The sequence below is a fragment of the Octopus sinensis genome, linkage group LG15 (genome assembly GCF_006345805.1).
Source record: "Octopus sinensis linkage group LG15, ASM634580v1, whole genome shotgun sequence".
In the NCBI taxonomy this organism is placed as follows: Eukaryota; Metazoa; Mollusca; class Cephalopoda; order Octopoda; family Octopodidae; genus Octopus; species Octopus sinensis.
In genome coordinates this window covers 26,985,347-27,011,580 of record NC_043011.1, presented here as the reverse complement: position 1 = coordinate 27,011,580, position 26,234 = coordinate 26,985,347, and the positions used below count along the sequence as shown (strand labels likewise).

Genomic DNA, 26,234 nt, shown 5'->3' with positions numbered 1-26,234 from the left:
CAATATGTTTTTATATATATACATGTGTATAAATTACACACTGAGAGGAGAACTACTAGGAGTCTCCTTGCATGCTGAAAAGAGATGTTAAATCCCCAAACCATGAAAAATACATTCTTAGCACATTGACTGTTGGCAGGCAAGACAATTTGGTTTTTTTAATTTTTTCAAGTTGTCTTGCCCGCCGACAGTATTTTTCATGATTTGAGGATTTGACATCTCTTTTCAGCATGCAAAGAGACCTCCTAGTGGTTTGCTTCTCAGTGTGTAATTTATATACATGTGTATATATATATATATATATATATATATTATATATATATAAAATAGTTATATATAATATATATGTATTTGTAAACATTTGCATATCTTTATATATGTGTTGGTTTGTTTTGCATCCATTTTTCTATGCTGGTATGAGGTAGATGGATACTTATTGGAGACATTATTTTTACAGGTAGACCCTCTTCTTGTCACCAACACTTAGCTGTTTCACACATGAGGCTTTTAATTTCTAAAAGATCACTGAATCAGTATGAAAAATATCATTGGTTTCATTGGTTACAGAGAAGCTCTGATAATAGATTAAACTGTCCCTTTTATTAGACAGAAATTCTTACTCTAAAATGTATTGCCGTTAAGACAATATACGTGACTGTATTTAACAAATGTGCTTTACACATAAGAAATCTTTGTCAATCTGTCTTGCAGACACTGATTACCATAATTCTATCATTTCAACCGTTAACGACACTAAATAAATTACTCATTGTACTGATATTGATATTACAACGCTATGTTCTCAGGAAGAGAGCAATAATAGCAAAAATCTCCTATCATCAACTACAATTAGCATTAAGTGTTAAATTCTTATGTATAAGTATCAATTTCTTGTATATCATTATATTATACATATTTGTCAGAAATAAATGTATGTATGTGTGTGTGTGCGTGTGTGTGTGTGTGTGTGTGTGTAAGTATGATACAGTAACTCTTGTAGCCTTCAGTTAATCATAAACAAATATAAGTACAGTAAAGGTTAACTATAGTTAAAGTGGAAATCTTAACTACTTCAACATCAATGATCAACAGAACTACAAACACAAAAATAAATAGATTTCAACTGCCATCTGTGTGCTGTGAAGTAACATCACTATTTCTTGTTTGCTACCTTGACAAAGTACTAATGTAATGCCTGTTAGATTTAACACTAAAAGTAAATTCATTTTATTCTCAAATTCATTTTATTCTCAGGTGCAGGAGTGGCTGTGTGGTAAGTAGCTTGCTTACCAATCACATGGTTCCAGGTTCATTCCTACTGTGTGGCACCTTGGGCAAGTGTCTTCTACTATAGCCTCGGGCCAACCAAAGCCCTGTGAATGGATTTGGTAGACGGAAACTGAAAGAAGCCCGTCGTATATATGTATATATATATATATGTATGTGTATGTTTATGTGTTTGTCTCTACAACATCACTTGAGAACCAATGGTGGTGTGTTTATGCCCCCGTAATTTAGCCGTTCGGCAAAAGAGATCGATAGAATAAGTACTAGGCTTACAAAGAATAAATCCTGGGGTCAATTTGCTCGACTAAAAGCAGTGCTCTAGCATGGCCACAGTCAAATGACTGAAACCAGTAAAAGAGTAAAATTCTACTACTGACAGACAGACAGATAAAGAGATGGACGGATGGATAGATGTATGCATGCAGAAAGAGATAAAGAGAGAAACAGGTGAAAAGAGAGAGAGAGAGAATTAAATTAATAGACATATGTAGACAAACTGCCAAACATAGCTGTGTGGTTAAGAAGCTCACTTTGCAACTAAGTGGTTCCAGGTTCAGTCTCACTGCATGGCACATTGAGAAAATGTCCCCTATTGTAGTTCCAAGTCAACCAATACTATGGGAGTGAATTTGGTAGATGAAAAGTGTGTGACAACCCATTGTGTATGTGTGTGTGTCTTTGTGTGTGCTTGTCTCCTGGCCACTATTTGACAACTGGTGTTAGTCTATTTATATTCCTATAACTGAGTGATCTGGCAAAAAAAAAAAATATGGGTGCCAGACATTTGTTTGGTCGACCCTTCAGAGTAGCGTCCAGGCATGGCTGCATTTCAATGAGGTGACAATTCCTGAGGGCAACATTCTAAGAAGGAGGGACTGCGAGTAGCGTGCAGAGCCTGAGGAAGTGACCATACCAAAAGTGGATGAGAAGAGGAGATACAAGTGGGTCAGGAATGCCTGAATAGAGATAGCCAGCCAGTACTGAAGAATAAAGGTCATTAAAGCATCAGTAGAAAGAGCAGAACATCAAGACATTTACAAACATGCCAATCAGTAGAATGGTCCTTTCCTTCTGAAATGTCTCTTGACGTTCTTGAAGTCAATCACAGCAACTTTTGTTTTTATTGTGTAACTTGTTATCTTTTGGGTTTTATGCAAAACATAGCATTTTATTTTTGCTGAGTAACTTGACATCATTGTGTTTTTGACATGGGTGACTATTTGCAATAACGACATGGTTCCAGGTTCAGTCCCACTGCATGGTGCCTTGGGCAAGTGTCTTCTACTATAGCCTCAGGCTGACCAAAAACTTGTAAAATAGATTTTGTAAACAGAAACTGAAAGAAAAAAAACTGTCATATGTGTGTGTGTGTGTGTGTGTGTTGTGTGTGTGTATGTGTGTGTGTGCGCGCGCGTCTGTGTTTGTCCCCCACCACCATTTGTCAACCACTGATGATGTCCCCATAACTTGGAGGCTTGGCAAAAGAGACTGATAGAATAAGTACCACGCTTTAAAAAAATAAGTCCTGTGGTGCCCCAGCATGGCCTCAGTCAAATGACTGAAACAAGTAAAAGATACAGATTCCTATATATTGGAGGCAACAAATCTCTTCTTGGCATGTGGCTGGCTGTGATAAGGTTCAACGAGGCTGAAATGCACCCAGCATTCTTGCTCACCACTGCTTCGAATTTTCTTTTTGTCTCTGATATATCTTGTTTTCAAACTCAGCACATCCATCACAGATGTTATCTCTGGACAAATACTACAGTAAATTGCCCATCAACAATGTATTAAGTATGATACATAGATAGTGTTTATAACAAGCTCTGTTTTTATTTGTAACATGTTTCTATTGTTAACATTACTGTCTTTATTTTTATTGTGTAACATGATGTTATTTGTTTTTACCATATCACAATATGCTGTGTAATGAGACATCTTTTATTTCTTTTTCTTCTAAGTAACATGATAATTGTTTCCATTGAAATATCATTTTATATTTATTAAATAACATATCTTTGGTATTTATCATGTAACACAACGTCTTTAAATTTTATTCTATAATATATCTTTAGTTTAACCCTTTAGTGTTCACATTATTCTGCCAAAATCCTCATTGTTTTGAACTAATACATCCTCACTGTTTTGAACTAATCATGCATTATCTTGTAGCTTTGAGATTTTGATGAGGTAGCTGTTAATTTTTAAGATGATATTGTAGGGTTGGTGTAAGAGACCAGATATGGCCAATTTGAACATAAAACAAGCAGAATACTTTTGGCCGGATACGGCCGGTTTAAATGCTAAAGGGTTAATCATCAAACCTGATATCATTTGTTTTTATTGTACAACATGCTTTCTTTTCCATTTTGACAGGTATCTTTCACTTTTTAGCTTGAAACTATAGCTAATGAGGAAAACACTGACCAAATCACATGGAAATAAAAATCACTATATCTCTATTTTCATCACTTAAAAAATTTAAACAGCAGCTTCAACATAGCAAACAAAAAGGGTTAACAGGATATTTAGAGTCTGAACACAAATACTAATATAAAATTAGGAAGAATATATATATATATATATATATATTTCTCTAGAGTTTTTCATATACAAACTTCTTAAAGATTATCTGCAAGAAATGGGAAGGGAAATCTTTTTCTCAGTAACGAAAATTCAAAAAGAAAAGAAAACCTATATCTACACAGATTAAGGTTTGTTACTCAAAATGGCTCTGTAAATAATTAGAAAAAAAATTTTTTTTTTTCTATTCTATTTCCTTATCTATATCTAATTATTTTAGGTCATTTTTTTTCTCTTTAGCATTACCAGAATAGAATATTCTTTTCTCTTGGTGAAAAACATCTATGTGTGGCAAAACTATATATATAACTTCTTCTTTTTCATCATCATTGTTATCATCATTTTAGCATCCACTTTTCCATACTATCAGGGGTTGGATGGACTTTACTGAGTGCAGATTTTCTACAACCAGATGCCCTTCCTGTCACCAACCCTTACCAAAGAAAAGGCCACCAATTTGAGCTAAAACAGCTTGACATTTAGATCATTATTGATATTACTGACAGAATGCAAAGAAACAGAACATTCTGTCAATCCACTGCTCTGGATTGATACTTCTTGATCAACCCCAAAAGGGATAAAAGACAAAGTTGACCTTAGTAGAATTAGATCTGCAAAATTCTACTGCAAAGAATTCTATCTAATACTCTAGTAACTCTTACAATTTGCTGCTTTGTTGTCCACTGTATTTTTTATTTAACTTTTTAGCATTTAAACTGGCCATATCCAGCCTGAAAATTCTACTTGTTTTATGTTCAGACTGGCCAGATCTGACTTCTCACACTTACCCTACAATGTCATTCAAAGACTAAACAATCATACCGTCGAAATGTCAAAGCTATGGGATAATGCATGATTAATTCAAAACAAGGTGTACAAATAAACATTAAATTTGACAGATGGGAACATGGAACATCAGGACCATGTTTGAAACCACAAAAAAACAGCTCAGATTGCTTTTTCGATATGGCTATAAGCTTGAAGTACTAGGCCTTTGAGCAGACTAACCTACTCTTTCTCTCTCTCTCTCTCTCTCTCTTTCTTTTCCTTCTTTCTACACGGTACATATATAGTTTTAAGCTTTGTCTACTATTGACTAGATTAATATAAAATGTATTAAATATAAATAATAGGAAAAAAAATAACTATTTGAAGCTACCTACAGTTTTAATAATGAAAGTATTCTAATGTCTTCACATAACGCAATATATGGCTTTTTGACCCTCAAGCCACAATTTCATACTATGATCTGTATTAATGATATAAACTCATAATTTTATAACGTCATTTTCAATAACTCTCACTATGACATGAAATTCAAACTACTTGGTTTTCTCCCCCACATGGTCTCTTCTCCACCAATCCCTCGTCATTTGGATATGAAATTTATTGCACTATTCCCAATATATCAATCTCACCATATTTATTCTATCATTAGAAACAACCCCACTGTTCCATCCTGATATAGTCAAAGAGATTTATGTGGCTGAATCTCTCTCTCTGTTACTCTCAATCTCTCCCTTCTTTCTCATTTCACTCCCTCTTAACATTTTTTGCTTTTTCTACTTACTCTGCTTGCTTGCTCTCCCTCCCCCTCTCTCTTTCTCTCTCTCTCTCTCTCTTGTTTGCCACCTCTTTTATTTCTCTTTCTCCATATCTCTCACTTAATCTTACATTTATGTTCCTTTCAATATTCATTTACTCCTTTTCACTTTCTCTACATTCACATTTTTTTTCTTTTCTTTCCAGCCATCCCGCCTTACTGTTAAATCCACCACCACCACACCTCTCTCTTTCCATTCTATTTTTCTTTCTCTCTCATTATTTCACTCTGCACATTTATCTTTATTTCATTATTCTCTTGCACTAAGGCTGTGAGCTGGCAGAAACGTTAGCGCGCCAGGCAAAATGCTTAGCTGTATTTCGTCTGCCGTTACGTTCTGAGTTCAAATTCCGCCAAAGTCAACTTTGCCTTTCATCCTTTCGGGGTCGATAAATTAAGTACCAGTTACACACTGGGGTCAATGTAATCGACTTAATCCCTTTGTCTGTCTTTGTTTGTCCCCTCTATGCTTAGCCCCTTGTGGGTAATAAAGAAATAAGAAACACTAGCATGCTGAGCGAAATGCTTAGCTGTATTTCGTCTGTCTTTACGTTCTGAGTTCAAATTCTGCCGAGGTCAACTTTGCCTTTCATCCTTTTGGGGTTCATAAATTAAGTACCAGTTGCATACTGGGGTTGATCTAATTGACTGGACCCCTCCCCCAAAATGTCAGGCCTTGTGCCTGGAGTAAAAAAAACAAAATTATTCTCTTGCTCTATTCCCTCTCTATCTTTCTCTTCACTAACACTCTCTTTCTACCAATCCATCCCCTGTCTTTCACTTTCTATCCATCTATCTATCTATCTATCTATCTATTTATCTATCTATCTATCTATTCATTTCTCTCTCTATTCATTTATGTATGTATGTCCCTATCTACATACCTATTCATTTTTTATTTATGTATCTCCTCTATCTATCAGTCTACTTATCTATCTATCATTCTCTCTCCCTATTTATTTATTTATCTCTAGCAATTCTTTTTTTTTATTTCTCCTTACTTAACAGCTTAACTTTTCTATTCCTAGTTCTCTTTTTTTATTTTATATTCCCAGTTCTCTAATTCTCCTTCCTTCACAAAACACATTTATCCACTTTTTTTACTCTTTCACATTTTCCAACCTTCCTTTTTTTTCTCTTCATTCTTTTTGTCAAACCATCTCCCATGATCACCTCTGTCTCATCTTACCATAGTATTTCTGCTTCATCTACCTTTATATTTTTCAACATCATCCTTTATCTCTCTTTCACCCACCTTTATATTTTCTACCTTCTCTCCCTCTCTCTCCTCCTCCCTCCCACTTCATACACACATACAAAAGCAATGGCAGCAAGCACGCTTGAATATTCTTCCAGTGATGCTTCTAAGTTATAACATTTCTGTGTATTTCTTCACTAAAATCCTACAAACTTCTCTGGGTATTATAAGATCTACAGTTACAGTTAGATTACACTTCACTGGTGAAAGCTAATAAGACTGAAACACAACTAGAACTGAACCAGGGACCATGTGGTTGAGAAGTGAGCTTCTTACCACACAGCCATGTCTGCATCTGTATATAACATCATCATTTGAATATTCAATTTCCATGTTTACATTGGTCCGGCAGACTTTAGTGAGGCAGATTTTCTATAGGCAGATGCCCTTCCTGTCACCAACTCTACTGGTTTCTAAGTAAGGTAATATTTCTCCACAAGCAGACATGTTTTCATGGAATATTGAAAATGAATGATGTTCATATATAACAACCATGTGATGTCAAGGCAAGGAGACACAAACATACACTCATACACACATTTTATGTCTAACAAAACCTCTCACAAAGGTTTGGTCAGCCCAGGATGTCGTAGAAGACACTTGCTCAAGGGGTAACACAGCAGAAAAGAACCTGAAACCATGTGGTTGGGAGGCGAATTTCTTAACCACATAGCCATGCTTACACCCATACACACACACACACACACACATATGAAGAGAAAGAGAAAAAGAAATATTGTATGTATGTATATATATCACAGCAGACAAAAGATTCATGGAGAAAGTGATTCAAATCCATATAATACATGTATAATGGCTATTCCTAGACAGCCATCATAGCTTTTACTACTTTCTCATGCTATTATTCACTATAATGGCATCAACAAAGTATCATAATCTTCATCATTATCATCATCATGCTCATCTTCCTCATCTCTGTCTTTATTATTATCATTTTCATTGCCACTACAGTCACCATCACCAATATGACCACTACGATCTTAATCGTTTTTCTTATATAAACCAACAGAGGAGCTGTAATGCAGTTGCTCAGCTTGCTAAAAATAACAACCAAATCTCCTTCAGATCACATCTTACTTGTCTTAGAAGAATAGGAACACATTACATAATATAGTTTTGGGTGTACAGTGTCAAGAAAAAGATGGGATGGTTACAGCTGGAATGCCTTTGATCACGTGTCTGACCAATAAGTGCTAACCTGGAGCTAAAGCCACAACAAGGCCCAGTCCTTGTTGTGACATTGTAGCCTGTGTGGTTTGGTGATCCTGAGAGCTAATCCAGAGGAACACAAGCTCCCTGTAGGGCTTCCCTTTCTGGATAGGTTAAAAGACAGAGGCCAGACCAATATGAGCCACCTCTTCCCAGAAGTAAAAATGGGTTTGTGTAGGGCAGTGGTTCTCAATCAAGGTCCATATGAGATTTCTGAGGGTCCACACAAGCAAAATAATAAATTGGAGATCCATAATAGTATTTTAGGGTTTTTATCACACACACACACACATACACATACACACACACATATATATGGGACAGGCTTCTTTCAGTTTCCATCTACCAAATCCACTCACAAGGCTTTGGTCAGCCCGAGGTTATAGTTGAAGGCACTTACCCAAGGTGTCACGCAGTGGGACTGAACCCAGAACCATGTGGTTGGTAAGCAAGCTACTTACCACACAGCCACTCCTGTTAATTTCACGTTAATTTCATGAGCAGGCTGTTCCGTTGATCAGATCAACTGGAACCCTCGTCATTGATGAGATCAACTGAAACCCTCATCGTCACAGCCAACAGAGTGCCAGCTGTTGTTACAGAATCAATCTGTGCAAATGCAAAATTAAATAAATAATAAAAACCAACATGACTTTGATGACAAAGTCAATAGATTTGCTTAGACTCTTCTGATATTACTAAATTACCAAATTACCATAATAATCTAGTTCCATTTTTCGGTAGCACTTTCTAGAAGAAAAGAAGGAAGAAAAAATGGAAATCAAACCCAACAAAGAAGCAGCTCAGAAAACCCATAATTAATGCTGTTCAATACAGGATATTCAAAAAGTCACAAATATTAAAGAAAAGGGAAAAAAATGAAACAAACCAGTGTACAAAGTATATAAATTACCCCATTAGAAGAAATAGGAGACTTGCAATTTAGAATGCTCGTTAAGAAATTGTTAGAATAAATAAATGATTTATTCATTAAAGATAAGGTGGTGAATCCATAGAGCCATTATAGAAGTGGATTCAGATAAAATGCTTTGCAATACTTGTTCCAGTATTGTACCCTCTGAGTAGCTGCACGCAGTCTTAGAGAAACTTAGCCTTGTAAGCTGCACGGTATCATGAAAAAGGCACCTAGCAGACTTTGTGCTAGGAATAAAAAAAAAAACAATGGACAGCTTGTAATTCACATGCTTAAGGAGAATACTCAACATCAAAGGATCCAAAATTGAAATGACAACAGCTTTCCTCATTCGGAGAACACCACCCTCTCTGGATTGAGCAGCTGCATCACACATTTTTTAGACCCCTTTAATTGGTTCTACACCAAGTAGCTTTATAATATTAGGATCAGTAATGAATAAGACGCAGACAATGGAATTGGATCAGACGAGTCCTCAGATAAGATCAAGAAAGTGATTGTATGGTGGCAGAAAAGTGACAGCCTAAGGGGGAAAAGAACAGCAGGGCACCCTAAAACTATATGATGAAGGACCATTGACAAGGAAAAAGATGAGAAAGGTGAAGAAGCTGGAATGAGACTGGAACAGTGACAGAAAACAGAGCTGGTTTGAGAGATTGTGTTGTGGCCTTATGTGCCTCATGACATTGGCAGAACTAACTAACACTTTCTAAAATGATTGGTGTTTGGAAGGGTATAGGGTATCCATCCATAGAAACCATGCCAAAGCAGACATTAGAACATGACACAGTCCTTTGGTCAGTCAGATTTGTTCAAATTGTTAAACCCTAGCCAGTATCAAAGATGGACATTAAAAGATGAGGAAGAGGAGAAGGAAGAGGGTATTATGCATAAAGATATTCCTATGAAAGTGTTCAGGTATTATGTGCTTGTATGGGTGTGGGAGTGTTTTGATCTATACATGTAACTCCCAATGAATGTGTTGAGTGCCCTTCTTTTGTTTATCTACTCTCTCATGTGTATATATATATAATATATATATATATATATATATATAATATATATATATTATATATATATATATATATCTGTAAAGCCAATTAAGGATTAAACTTGTTAGAAACTAAAAAGAAAAGAAAAAATACAAAGAGAAATTCTGTATCAAACTTACATCATCAATGGACTCGGCTTCAAAAATATGGCACTTGAAATTCTGGGCAATGCTGCACGTTGTTTCCCTATAAGTATAAAATAGTGAAGTGATTTAATAGATCAAAAGGATTATGAAGGACAAAACACAAAGAAGTTCAGAAACTTAGAAAGAAAGAGGGAAAAGTTATATTGTAAAGAAAGAGAAATGGCCCCAATTACCGGAATGAAACTGAATCAACATTTCTGTGCATTCTAAGATTAATGTGATGATGATGATGACAGTGGGGGAAGGAAGTTGGGGAGGAGAAGACAGCAGAAGAATTGAAAGAAGAAAAGAAAGAAGAAAATCATTTTAAAATGTCTTTTGTTTTTAGACAATACAAATAATGGTCTTATCAGCATTTTCTGTTTCAAAGGTATACTTAGTAATAGTATTCCTCAAATGTTTTCTACTGTTCTTGGGGTATGTCTGTTTCATCTATCATTCAGACAAGGAGATGGAGACACAGAATTGTATTTATATCCATAAATGAAATTTTTTTGTGTGCCAGTGGATATGCTGGCTACAAATTTAAGAGGAGTGGTTAGTCAAAATGACTGACTTGTAATATTTGACCTGTACATTATCAGCTCTGAAATAATGAAAGAACAAGTCAACCTTTGGAAGAATAAGCAATGCAACCAATTTCTGCAAAGTATTTTGTCCAATGTCAATGCAATGACAAGGTTTTATTTGTCATCAAAGCAAAGACAAATTACAAAAATGGTGGGATATTTTACAGAATGGATTATAAATAAACAAGTGCAGAAAATATAGTGTGCAAAAAGAATAAAATGAGTAGTGCTATTAGAAAAAAACACTTCAATCAAGGAACTCTACATAATTAGAATTACCTTGACTGTCAAGAATAAGTGTCCTTTCCTAGAAGTGTTCTCTGGTTTACAGGCTTATGTTGAGAGTAGGACATTCAAACAGGCTGTTATCACCATACTCACATACCATTTAGTATATTTAATGGAGCGCCCATTCCCACATGGTGGGGGAACCAACACAATCACACACATATATATACATGTATGTAAATATATATATATACTCACTCACACACACACACACACACACACACACACATGCATGTACATATACATGTGTGTGTGTGTGTGTGATGGAATTGAACAGTTTCCATCTCCCAAATTCACTCAATATGTCAGCCAGGAGCTGTAGTAAAAGATACTAGGCCACAATACTACACGCTGAGACTGAACCCAAAACTACATGCTTGCAAAGTGAGCTTCTTAACCACAGTGCCAAGATCATCATTAGTTTCTTCAGAGACTATACTTTTCAGAGAAAATTGGAAAGCTGAATAAACAGTAAGCTTTAGTCACAGTTTCTCCAACAAAATCTTTTTTCACCCAAGCTAAGCATGGAAAAATAAATGTAAATCAGATAAAAAAAAAAATAAAAAGCAAAAAAAAAAACTGAAGATTTTCTTTTTGAATAAAATAGTTAAAGACTTACCCACAAATATAAGCAAATATCTTCATTGTATCCAGTCGACGGCCACAAGATGAAATTTCTGTATAGCAATGCCGATAGACGACCTGAAATATAGTATAATATAAACTCTTCAGCTTTTAATTTCAAATAAATATTGAGACATGGTTAGGTGGAAGTATGGCTGTACAGTTGAGAAACTTGCTTTCTAACCACATGGTTCTGAGTTCAGTCCCACTGCATGATACCTTGGGCAAGTGTCTGAGTGACCAAGGCCTTGGGTGTTGATTTGAGACATGAAAACTAAAAGAAGCCTGTTGTGTGTGTGTGTGTTTGTGCACGCGCACACACACGCTTGTATTTATCCTTCCTATTATAGGCACAAGGACTGAAATTTTGGGGAAGGGAGTAAGTCGATAATACCAACCCCAGTACTCAGCTGGTACTTATTTTATTGGGGATGAAAGGCAAAGCCTCAGCAGAATTTGAACTCAGAACATGAAGACAGATGAAATACTGCTAGGCATTTTGCCCAGCATGCTAATGATTCTGCCAGGTCACCACCTTCTGGACCATTGATATATTACAAGGGAAATTGAAGATATTTTTGAAAATCAGGGTATTTAAAGAGTCATCAGACACTTCAATCCCAACCCCACAGTCCCTTTGTCCCTAATGCTCATGTACTTTGTGTTAAAGCCTTAATAATAATAATACTAATAATAATAATACTAATAATAATAATAATAATAATAATAATAATAATAATAATAATAATGATAATAATAATAATTTATTTCTTTATTGCTCACAGGGGGCTAAACATAGAGGGGGCAAACAAGGACAGACAAGGGGACTAAGTCGATTACATCGACCCCATTGATTAACTGGTACTTATTTAATCGACCCCGAAAGGATGAAAGGCAAAGTCAACTTCCAGTAGAACAAAAGGGATGTTAAAAAGGATCCAAGGGCACCAAGGACCACTTTGTAATAGACTAGGTTGTAACGAAGAACTGCAAACAGTATCAAAACAACTTGTGAATTGCCTGGATAGACTTTAAAAGGGCTTACAACATGTCGATGCATTCATAGATTCTGGAAACACTCGACATGTGTAAAGTAGCTGATGACATGTGGGCACTGATCAAGAACAGCAAGTCTAATTGGAAAACCCATTTTCTGTAACAACCAGCACTTAGCTGAGGTATCAATCAAAAGAAGTATCGTCCAGGGAGATACTTGTTCCCTCTTAGTAACCTTTATTACCTGATCCAACAACTTGATACCTCTGTAATTATTTGTATCTAAAGCATCACCTTTTATATATATATATACATATATATATAATAAAAGAGAGAGAAATCGACTTCTTTCACTAAACAAATCATTTCTTTTTTGCAATTTTAACTACAACTGTTCCTTCCAGTAAAGGTAAGAAATTCTTCATATTTTCCATAATTGGTATTTTGACTTTTGTTCTAAGTAAAAAGAACTGTACAATTATTTTAATACATTTCTAATTAATGTAATATTAGTGTTAGTGATCTTCACTTAAAAAAAAAAGACATTTATTTATATATCTGTTGCACTTTCAGAATAGCTGTCTTACATAAATTGGGATTTCTTAGGGGTTTTTTTTCAGGATTTTTCCGCATTTTATAAGTATCCCGCATTTCAAAACACTAGCAGATATTAAAATAAAACATTTTAATATTTTTTCAAACGTCTGCCCATCCCCTCATTGTACCTTCAGAACAAAGGCACCATTATTTTTTCTCATTTTTATTGTTTTTTGTCAGGTTGTGGTATTCAACATTTTGAAACACTTGTAATCTGTATTTTTATAGAAAAATAATTTCGAAAGCTATCATGCATATTTTGTTTGGAGGATTTTAACCATGAAATTTAAAATGAAGAAGTAGCAATATAAAATATTTTCACTAAAAGTGCATATTACAAGTGTTTCAAAAAGCAAAATACAATAACATTGTAGATATATTGTGCAACATGCTTAGAACAAATAAATCCAGCTAATAATTAGATGAATTCCCTTTACCAAGCAATAAAAGTTTGTTCTTTGCTTATGCTTGCTTCATCAGATACAAAAAGACAGATACAAAAGATGGGTCAGTAGTACATGTTTGAGCAGTAGATGGGACACTATTGATAGTAGGTTATTATCGTTACTGCAATCAGTTTATTGAAAGAGTTACACCTAGTGTGTTTGCATACCTTGCAAATAACCTAAGTGGTAGAATTTGTGGGATGACATCAGCAGCTGGGGAGCTGATGGGAACTTAGGGCTGACCGGAAGAGGAAGGGGCAGGAGTGACGTGCGCGCAGGCAGGGCAGCATTGGGTCTTTTCTATCGAGGTAACCGAGGGAGTCAGATGCGTGAGCACGTTGTTAAGGTAGGGGAAAAGCGGCTGCTATTTCTAGTGTTCGGGTCGGGCTGCGTTGAAGGGTGCGTTACCACTGAGAGGTCTCCGTCGAGCGAAGAGAAGGTAGGTGTCCTTATTTCAAATCTCTCGCATACACCACAGAATTAACAAATTGTTGAGCTCTATTGTCACAGAAGTAACTAAAATCAAAGTACATATTCTCAATTCCCTCCTAATTCAACAGCTCTGCACTGAGACAGATGAAGATTTTGAACATTTGTTGTTGCATGCAGAATTTCAATGGCTGTCGAAGGGAAAACTCCTGAAAGTTTCTTTCCTGCTTGTAAGAGTTGTCAAACTCTTGCAAGACTCTAATTCTGTTCTTTGTGATTAATTAAGAAACATCAAGCATGACATTACTCATCATCATCATCATTTAGCGTCTGCTTTCCATGCTAGCATGGGTTGGACGGTTCAACTGGGGTCTGTGAAGCTGGAAGGCTTCGTCAGGCCCAGTCAGATCTGACAGTGTTTCTACGGCTGGATACCCTTCCTAACGCCAACCACTCCGTGAGTGTAGTGGGTGCTTTTTACGTGCCACCCGCACAGGTGCCAGACAGAGCTGGCAAACGGCCACGAACGGATGGTGCTTTTACGTGTCACCGGCACGGGGCCAGCCTCGCCTAGCAACGGACACGAACGGATGGTGCTTTTACGTGCCACCAACACGGGGGCCAGACAGAGCTGGCAAACAGCCATGAACAGATGGTGCTTTTACGTGTCACCGGCACGGGGGCCAGGCGAGGCTGGCAACGGACACGAACGGATGGTGCTTTTACTCATGTGGCAGGTATATTCACAAACATCAATGAAGTTAAGTTGCAAGTACAAGGAAATGAGGTGAAACTTTATCAAAGTAAAATTGGCTTTCTCCACAGCTCCATCCAAGGTACAATTTATTCAAATGTAACATAAGCTGTTGTTACTTCTAGTTTCTGAGCCTCTCTGAATTGGAGAAGAAAAAATGTATACCAGATGACATTAAGGTGTATTGCTCACAACTGGATGAGCTGTACTAAGACATGTCTGACAGATTTGGGGATACTCTTTACTCTTTTACTTGTTTCAGTCATTTGACTGTGGCCATGCTGGAGCACCGCCTTTAGTCGAGCAAATTGACCCAGGACTTATTCTTTGTAAGCCTAATACTTATTCTATCGGTCTCTTTTGCCGAACTGCTAAGTTACAGAGACGAAAACACACCAGCATCGGTTGTCAAGCGATATTGGGGTGACAAACACAGACATACAAACATATACACACACATACAAATATATATATACATATACGTGACGGACTTCTTTCAGTTTCCGTCTACCAAATCCACTCAGAAGACACTTGCCCAAGGTGCCACGCAGTGGGACTGAACCCGGAACCATGCGGTTCGTAAGCAAGCAACTTACCACACAGCCACTCCTACGCCTATTTATTTTCACTTAAAATACCGGTCTTGGGGATTCCTAGATATTGGTAATGAGGAAACATGAGGGGTGGAGGAAGAACTGGTTTAATTTTAAAATGATATGTGCAAAAAAATCATGTCAGGATTTTTGATTGCAAAAGGACAATTCTTATTGCTGCCCAGCACTGTGGAACAAAGTCAAGATTGCCTGCCTTCCCAATATCATATTTTGTAGAGCAGGGCTTCAGTGTAATTACCCAGCTTCTTCCTAAGCAAAGAAACAGTCTGAAAATTACTGAACTTGGGAATGTAAGACTACTTCTTAGTATCTTTCATCCTGATGCCAAGAAGCTGATATCCCTGCATAAAGTAGACCCTTAATATTAAAAATATAAAAACAAGGTAATTACTGGTGAGATGTAAATTTAGTCTTTCATATTGTAGAAACAGCAAAATAATGGTTTAACTAGGTTTTATTTGTGAAACACAATTATTTTGAATTTGCAGCAGAAAAAAATCTTTGTTTTTTGTGGGGTGGGGGGGACTAGGAATTTGGCCATGGCACCAAGGGGGCAGCAGTCCAAAAATGTCTGGGAATCACTGGTCTATTTCAAGAATTTTGTCAGGACCACCATCAAGACTCTAATTGGATTGCAATAAATCTCTTGTGCAGATCTCCAGTAAATAATCTCTATAGTCTACTCCAGTAGTGATACCAATCCCTAATTCCTCCTTACAAAACCTAGTAGCTGTCGATTCTTTCACCCACAGCAGTATGAATAAACAATGATACACTAAAGTTGCCATGACAAACAGTTTTGATTTCAGCAGTGAGGACACTGACTTGAACTTCATTGGCTAAAAATACATAAATTCAAATGCTTCTAACTTCTTTATTATATTAAGCTTTCAAAAATAATAACTGAGATATTTGTCATCAGCTTGCAAAACTACATAAAATTAGATTTCTTGAAAATTTTCAGATTAACATTTGTGGTTGGAAGAAAACAAAATAGACCTGAGTTTAGTAGAAATTTTAAACAACTCACACATCTACAAACACTCATATCTACATACATGTATTCACAACATAGATACATATTAACATACAGCACATATACATATGCGTGGAGGCGCAATGGCCCAGTGGTTAAAGCAGTGAACTCGCAGTCGGAGGATCGCGGTTTCGATTCCCAGACCAGGCATTGTGTGTGTTTATTGAGTGAAAACATCTAAAGCTCCACGAGGCTCCGACCAAGGGTGGTGGTGACCTCTGCTGTACTCTTTCGCCCCAACTTTCTCTCACTCTCTTCCTGTTTCTTGAGTAACGCTGTGATGGACTAGCATCCCATCCAGCTGGGGGGAAACATATACGCCACAGAAACCAGGAAACCAGGCCCATGAGCCTGGCTAGGCTTGAAAAGGGTGCATAAATAAAAATAACATATACATATGCACTGATATACACAAACAAATTGAAGGCAGTGAGCTTGCAGTACTGTTAGCATGCTGGAGAAAATACTTAGCAGCATTTAGTCCATCTTTACATCCTCAGTTCAAATTCTGCTGAGGTCAACTTTGCCCTTTATCCTTTCAGGGTCGATAAAACAAGTACCAGTTGAATACTGGGGTCAATATAATTGACTGTCTCCCTTCCACCAAAATTGCTGCCAAAATTTGAAACCACTATACCGATAAACAAAAACAAAACACGTTTAGGTGTAGGCGTGGCTGTGTGCTAAAAAGCTTGCTTCCAAACCACATGGTCGAGGGTTCAGCCCCACTGCATGACATCTTGGACAACTGTCTTCTACTATAGCCTCAGGCTGATTAAAGCCTTATCACTGGATTTGGTAGATGGAGACTGAAAGAAGCCCATCGTATGTGTGTGTGTGTCTTTGTGTTTGTACCCCCATCACCACTTGACACTCAATGTTGGTGTGTTTACATCTCCGTAATGTAATGGTTCAGCAAAAATGACCGACAGAATAAGTACTAGGCTTAAAAAATTAAATGCTGGGAGTCAACCTGTTCAACTAAATACCCTTTAAGACGGTGCCTCAGCATGGCCAAAGTCAAATGACTAAAACAAGTAAAAGAATACAAATTATATCAGACATACAACTTGCAAAGGCACATGGCTCAGTGGTTAGAGCATCAAGCTTACGATCGTGAGGTTATAAGTTCGAATCCTGGACCGGGCTGCATGTTGTGTTCTTGAGAAAGACACTTTATTTCACATTGCTCCAGTTCACTCAGCTGTTGAAATGAGTTGCGACATCACAGGTGCCAAGCTGTATCGGCTGTTGTCTTTCTCTTGGATAACACTGGTGGCGTGGAGAGGGGAGACCGGTATACATGGGAGTTTGCTGGTCTTCCATAAACAACCTTACCCAGACTTGTGCCTGGGAGGGTAACTTTCTAGGTGCAATCCCATGGTCAGTCATGACCGAAGGGGGTCTCAGCAACAACTTGCAAAACACGTTCAAATTTAAAACAGACATACACATCACAAGCACACAAATTACACACATACTACAACATGTCAATTGCACATATACACACACACACTGCAAACTACACACACAAACACATGCACACACAAACTACACAAACATAAAAACTCCACACACAAACACATCACCACTCGTACAACTACTGCTACTACAAATACAAAAACACACATCACAAATACACATACACCACAAACACAGACATTCCCAAAACACACACACCACAAATACAAAAACTGCACACACACACACACATAAACGCACCCTCGTACCACTATTAATACAAAAACTTACACAAACACACACAAGCACACAAAAATTCCATACACATGCCACAAACACTAACAATGGATATAAACTCTGCACACACACACTCACACACACACACACAAAACTGCACACAAATATACAACATTACCCCTACAACTACAAAAACTACACACACACACACACAAACATGTACACGACACAACACACACCACAAATACATACACTCCACACACAACTACCACAAACACAAAAGCTACACACACATACAATCATACACACAAACACACCCACATACACACACACAAATACACAAACCAACAGGCACAAACTCACACAAACACATCCACACACAGAAATACAAAACCTCCTCCTTGGATACAGACACACATTGATAAACAACACCAAGATAGATAAGTAGCCAAAAGGTCTGATTCTTTGTTTACAAACAGTAAAAATAACATTTAACCTTGAAACACCATAAAAAGAAAGAATATTCAACAAATCCAAAATGGAAGTTAAAATCCTTCAATTCCACAACATTCAACAACAGCTACGATTCCAACTATGAGCCAGTGAGGGAACATTGGTGGTTGGTGGTGGTCAACTGACGTGCATGAAATAGCAGCCAAGTTTTCCTTCATTCACCCCGCCTCACGGCTTTCTAAAAGGAAAATGCAGGAAAAGCTGCATGATGCTGTATGATGGGATGGTCATGGCTGGGACCAGTTTGATCAAAATGGTTTTCTCAATCAATGCTTTTGAGCATTGGGTAGCAAAATATTATGTGCTTGATGCTGCATTAAAAGATGCGTTGGTCATGGCCAGAGCATTTTATGGTCAAAGGTCTTTGAAAATAAAAGTAAAGCTGCATGATGCTGTATGATGTGATGGTCATGGCTGGGACCATTTTGACCAAAAGGATTTTCTCAATCAATGCTTTTGAGCATTGGGTAGCAAAATATTAGATGCTTGATGCTGCATTAAAAGATGGGTTAGTCATGGCCAGAGCATTTTATGGTCAAAGGTCTTTGAAAATAAAAGTAAAGCTGCATGATGCTGTATGATGGGATGGTCATGGCTGGGACCATTTTGATCAAAATGGTTTTATCAATCAATGCTCTTGAGCATTGGGTAGCAAAATATTATATGCTTGATGCTGCATTAAAAGATGGGTTGGTCATGGCCAGAACACTTTATGGTCAAAGGTCTTCTCAAACAATGCTTTACAGCACTGAATAGCAAAGTATTATATTCATGATACTGTTCAAAAGATGAAATGGTCATAGTTGGAAAATGTTTGATATTTAGCTGCTATTTCTAGCAGGTCAAGTGACAATATACACTGTCTGATTATACAAAACAACAGCAACAACAATAATAAATAAAAAAAGTGTAAATGAAAAAGCAAGTTTCATATAAACTTTATCAAAGTTGCGTAAAGAAGTGTTGATCACTCAAAGTGGAAGGAAGTTGTGGAAGAAGGAGACTCAGGAAAAATGGCTGATCTCAAAATACTGAACCTTATGAAGGGGATGACAGAGGACTGAGATATGTGGTGCATAGCTGTACTCAAGAAGACCCACCCATCCCAGAGGAACTGAGATCCTAAAACCAAAGCATTGGTGTGGGTGATGGTGCCACATAAACAGCACTGGTGCTGGTACCATGTAAGAAGCACTGGCGCTGGTGCCACATAAAAAGCACCTACTACACTCTGTGGAGTAGTTGGCATTAGGAAGGGTATCCAACCTTAGAAACCATGCCGAAACAGACTATGGAGCCTGGTGCAGACCCTGGCCTTGCCAGTTCCCATCAAACTGTCCAAACCATGCCGGTGTGGAAAACACACATTAAATGATGATGATGATGATGATGATGGCCCAAGCTAAAGAAACCAGGAGATGATTCCAATAGACAGGATTCCAACATTCAGTTGGAGGAAGGAAATAGGAAGCGATAAAAATGGAGAAAACAAGTATAAGATTACAATTTCCAAACACATTAGAGTGTATCCTAATTGTTGTTTTAATGTCCACTTTACCATGCTAGTATGGGTTGGGTGGACTTTACTGAGGCAGATTTTCTATGGCTGGATGTCCTTCTCGTTGCCAACCTTCACCTGAGTCAAATCAAGGTAATATTTTCCCATAACTGTGCATATTTTTCACATGACTGGAAAGGAATAATCTCATTGCATGACAATGATGCTCATTTACAATCATCATATGACATCTAGAGAAGTGTACACACAAACACACATACATATAATATATATGTGGCCGATGCCAGCACCGCCTCGACTGGCTTCCGTGCCGGTGGCACATAAAATACACCAATCCGACCGTGGCCGTTGCCAGCCTCGCCTGGCACCTGTGCAGGTGGCACGTAAAAAGCACCCACTACACTCACGGAGTGGTTGGCGTTAGGAAGGGCATCCAGCTGTAGAAACATTGCCAGATAAGACTGGAGCCTGGTGCAGACTTCTGGCTTCCCAGATCCCCGGTCGAACCATCCAACCCATGCTAGCATGGAGAACGGACGTTAAATGATGATGATGATGATGATAATGGCTTCTCTTGTCATGAACAACAAATGAGGGTTCAGTAAAATAAAGCATTAACTATGTTCTATGGACACGATAGTGTCTCTTGAGGCTTGCTGGTGCCTTGAAAACCTTAGCAAATGGAACAAGTTGAGGACTCAGTTTGCTTGAGAGCTTGTGGATCATTCACTGTGTTCTCTTGAGTGGATGGCATATATGTATACACACACACACACACACACAATGGGTTTCTTTCAGTTTCCGCCAATCAAATCCATTCGCAAGGCTCTGCTCGGATCAGAGTCATAGCAGAAAGCATCTTCCCTAGGCACAATGCTGTGGAACTGAACCCAAGACCAAATCATTGGGAAGCAAGTATCTTAACCACACAGCCACACTTGTGCCTGTTTACAATATTTGCACCTACACTTTGTTTCAATCAATCTCAACACAGATGTCTTATTCTTGAATGGCATTTGGTTCTAGAATGGATTCAAACCAGATAATTTTATTTTAAATCAAGAATAGTAATTTCCTATACTTTTCCAACATTTGCTTAGAAAGAAAGGTTCTTAGTTCTTGATTTAGTTTGCTATTGTTATAATTTTATTTGCCACTGTTTGGGTCTTAATTTTTATACTGTCATGTTTTTTCTAAGGAGAAACATTGAATTCATTGAGAACTATTTTACAGCAAGTCATGCAAATGTTTTATAGCTGCAACTAACAAAAATGGCAAATATGTTACTCTAAAGACTGGCAAAGGAGATACACTGAAAAAGTCACTCCACCTTGTTGGGGTTCATTCTTGCAGATGAAAATCCTGATCCAAACCAGTCTGAATAGGAAGATGATTCAAAGGCCCAGAACACCAATCATTTCCACTACTATGCTGTATTTTCTAGCATGCAAGTTAAATTTTTTAGATCAAAATTTACAACCAAAAAAAGGTAGCTTTACTTATACACAAGGACAAGATTAAAGAACCAAAAATTCCATATGAAATGTGGCATGATTTGGAAAGATAGTGACAACAATTGAATGTTTACATGACACGTTTACATTATATACTATGTTGACTTGTATGCTGGAAAATACAAGGGGTTGCTGGAAAGTTCCTGGCTTTAAGAGTATCATGAAAGGCCTGGTTGGAAGCCCAACCTTCCAAGTTCTTTTACAGGGCTTAGAAAAACTGAAGGACCACTGCAATAAGTGTATGAATCTGAGAGAGGAATATACTGAATAAAATCATAATTAACTGATTCTCCTGTGTTTCCTATGTTTTGTTTTACCTGAAACCAGGAACCTTTCAGCACCCACCTCACATGGTAAAGACTCCCCTTTGGTCATGAATGACATGGGGATTGCACCTAGGAAGTTGCTCTCTAAGGTGCAAGTCCAGGCAAAATTGTTTATGGAAAACCAGCAGTTGCCCATACATACCAGCCTCCCCTCTCCACAACACCGATGTTGGCAAAGTCCAAATACAGCTTGACACCAGTGATGTTGCAACTCATTTCTACAGCTGAGTGAACGGGAGCAATGTGATATAAAGTGTCTTGCTCAAGAACACAACACACAGCCTGGTCTGGGAATCAATCTCACTACCTCATGATTGTGAGCCCGTTAAAAACAGAAAAAAAAAATACCTATCAAAGAGCAGACAGAACTAAATACCCATCCAGTAATAAGAAACCTGATAACAACTACTTGAAATACAATGTAATTTTAAACATTTTGAGTATACACTATAAAAATGTAGTCAATAGTTCAGAAAATTGTCTCGTAAACAACAACTTATATCAGACATTTTGAGAAACAAAAAATAACTTTTGCAAATTTTGATTAGGAAAAAAAAAGATTAAACCAATCACCATAGGAATTAAATTATAACAAAGAAATCCTGATTCACACAATGATATTTTTGTAGTCAAGAAGTTTTGCAGATAGTCTATTACTTTCTTTCTTTCACCTATTTTTTTTAGAGTGGGTTTTTGTGATATTTATTAACTACAGTTTAATAACTTAAGTAGTTGTGCATGACACATAACAACCATAATTTAGTAACTTAAGAAGTGTCTACTATAAAAATCATTTGATTATTCCTAATATATACCACACCAGGAATAATTATGGATGTGCTAAATGATGTGGTTAGGAAAAAGGATTCATACCTAACATTGTTCTTTGGCTGAGAATGCAAGGGAGACAACCCTAAATGCTTCTGCTTAATTAAGTTTCATCATTAGTGGTTATAGCCCTCACCTTTACTTGATAGAACTGTAACAACCAACTTGCTGTATAGAAATGTTCATGGAAAACAGGCAAGTGGTGCCAGGAGATGAGATTGATAATTTAATTTTTAAAGGCTGTTACAATATATTTAAGTAATAAGAGGTTTGTCTAAAATTAAAGCGAACCTTTTAAAAAGCAAATTTGATGCTTTATCTACAATTTAATCAGATTTATCTCCTAAAAACAGTTTCCTCCCCGCCAAAACACTGCTTCAAATGACATATCATTCTATCAAACATTGAAGGCCAAGCATTGTTAGCCAGATCCCTAAGATTCCATTTGTTTATATTGCAAACAGACCAGTGATAGAAGGCAGAAACTAAGCTCAGAACACAATTAGAACAGATATCACAAAACATCTATTCCAATGCTTTAACAATTCTGATACTTCACAGCAAGGAACTGGTATTTTATCAAAGATTTTGAACTAAATAAATCTCACAATAATTCTGCTTGTTATTATGTTACTTAGCCCATCAGTAACACTTTCACATAATTAAAAGAAAAGGAGAGAGAGAGAGGGAAAGAGAAGAGTCCATGACATGAGGGAGAGGGAATGCAATTGTAATGCTTTTACATGATTAGTTGAAGGGAGAGAGAGGAGAAAGAAAAAGGAGAGAGAAAAAGAGGATAATGCAAAGGCAGACAGAAAGAGGGAGAAAGAAAAAGCGGGAGAGAGAAAAAGACAGAGAGAGAGAAAAAGAGGGAGAGAAAAGCATCCATGATGTGAGGCAGGGGGAACATAATATTTATTACATGGCTTAAAAAGTTAGTTGAAGATAGTGATGATATAAAGGAGAGTTAAAAATATAACTTTAGCAGAAGGGTGATGTTCTGATGGTAAGGTTAAAGAAAGGTAGAAAGAGAGAGAGAAGGAGGAGGAGGAGGAGGTGGTGGTGGTGGTGGTGGCAGTGGAATATTCATGCTTATTTACATGGCAGATGCATGCAATTTAACTAAAGGTTGTATCATATGTATGGGATATTTTTTTTATGTTTATGGGGGAAATAGAAAAATAAGAGTGAATATTTATTTTATGAGAGTTGTGTATTGAGTTTATAAAATTGTGCATAAAGTATATAAAAAGTATATATAAAGTGCATTAAGTATTCATCATATTCCAATTTTTTTCACTTTTCAATGATGAACAACTATCTTTCCTTACAGACACAACACAGGCTACACTTTCAGGTTTTTTGGATAAAGTTTTCAGAATAACCCAATAGGTTTACCATTACTTCCGTGAAATATCCACAGGTCCTACTAGTACTAAATACTAAATTTATAAAAAAGACAAAAAAATTAATTCATTTTAAATCAATAATCTATAGGAACTGATGCTTATCTTCAATTTTCATAGTTTTATATGGAGGAAAAAATAAATCTTTCTTTGGATAAAGCAGTTGTCCATGTTAGGTAGACATTATCCCCAGAGAAGGAGTTGAACTTGGAACTACAAAGATACTCAGTCTGTCCAAAACTCTAATGACTTTTCTAAACTATTACCTTTGTCAAATCATTTGTACTCCCTCAACTTTCTAAAATTAGTCTTGTGTCTAGTCATGAAGTGCCAATCAATATTTCTTATGTCTGTAGTCTCTATGATACCATAAAATACAACATGGTTTACCGACTACTTTTAACAATATACAGTTGTAGCTTCTTTTTTTTTACCCATAGTTCAAATCCCAGAGCAGCTTGGTGTTTGTATTTCAATACACCAGACTGCTTAGGAAAACGAACTTTGAATTAGTGACATAAGTAAAAATAATAATTTTTTTAATAAAAAAAGACAACAGGTGGCCCATGCAGTTGGTAAATTATATCCAAAAGATTGGAAAAGGCCACTCAAATGGTTTCCATCATGAAGAGAATTAAGAGAAGATGATTTAGTTAATTGATATTGGCCTAGACAGAAAAAAAAGGCACATTCAAGAAAGAAATAGAAGTATTTTGACCAGCAATGTCTAACAATATCTAATAGTCTGATTCATGCAGTGATACGTGATGTCATTAATGTTCTTGTGAAACATGAATGTCACATTATCTCATCTCCCCATCATTTCCGATAGTTAATCATAAAACTTGTGTCTATATGAAAAAAAAAATCAGTATTTCATAACAAGAAATTAGGAAGAAATGATAGAATCCTGAACTAAATAAATATCAAATTTCAAAAGGAAAAAAAGACCCAATTCATTCTAAATTGTATTAATCTATAGGGAGAGATGCTCATCTTCAATTTTAATAGTGCTATGTAGAGGAAAAATAAATCTTCCTCAAGAAAGAGCAGTAGCCTATCTTAGGTAAATTTTCCTCAGAGAAGGAGTTGAACTTGGCACTACAATTAGTTCATTAGTTTTACACCTATTCTCCATGCTACCATGGATTAGTTAGAAAGATATTGAACTCTTTTAAAGCTGTATACCTTTCCTGTCACTAACCTTTATCTAATTTTTTAAGTAATGCCTTTTTAATCCAATTGATTTCAAAGCACAGAAAAAAAAAAGCCTTAATTTGTTGGTGAGATCTGGACAACAATCCCTCCAAGTCAATCAGGTCCATCACCAGGGACATGGGAGTGTCTGAGTTTCTTATCAGGCAGGTAGTGCATGAAGGCATTCGGTACTCCACATACAAGATGAGAAAGGACCAATCTTTATCCCAAGCCAAGGACAAAAGGAAAGACAACACTATGAAGTTTTTGAACAAACTCAAGCATCTGCTCTAACCAAATATGCTTTGGTTTTTCTCAGATGAGAAAAATTTCTACCAGGATTAAATGGTGAACACACAGAACAACCGTTGGCTTGCAGTGTTCCCAAAACATGTACTGAGAGGGAGAAAAATCAAACATCCAGTCAACATCATGGTATTCGGAGTGATCACTAGTGATGGTGATGTTATGCCTCCATTCATCTTCCCACTCGGCTTCAGACTCAACATGGTGGCCTACATCAAGTACCTGGAGGAGGTAGAGCTGTCCTGGGTCAAGAGGATGGCTGTTGGAAGACCCTATATCTGGCAACAGGACTCTGCACCATGCCACACAAGCAGGAGAACCCAGTCATGGCTGTCAGACAATTTCTGCACCCACATCACTCATAACATCTGGCCACTTAATTCCTCATACTGCAACTCCCATGATTATTATGTGTGGGGTACATCTGTGCAAGAGACCAAAGCAAGGATTATGGCAGCATTAGCCAACTTAAACAAGGAGA

General features: G+C 37.0%; 1 protein-coding gene across 1 annotated transcript in view; it reads right to left on the bottom strand.

Annotated features, from left to right (window-relative positions):
* The window catches only part of LOC115219919, a 190,600-nt gene that overhangs the window by 24,884 nt on the left and 139,482 nt on the right, over positions 1-26,234 (bottom strand). The window contains exons 17-18 of the mRNA XM_029790226.2: positions 11,570-11,652; positions 10,067-10,133 (exon numbers count right to left, since the gene is read on the bottom strand). Coding sequence (XP_029646086.1) covers positions 10,067-10,133; positions 11,570-11,652 — 150 coding nt within the window. The remainder of the gene's footprint in view (positions 1-10,066; positions 10,134-11,569; positions 11,653-26,234) is intronic.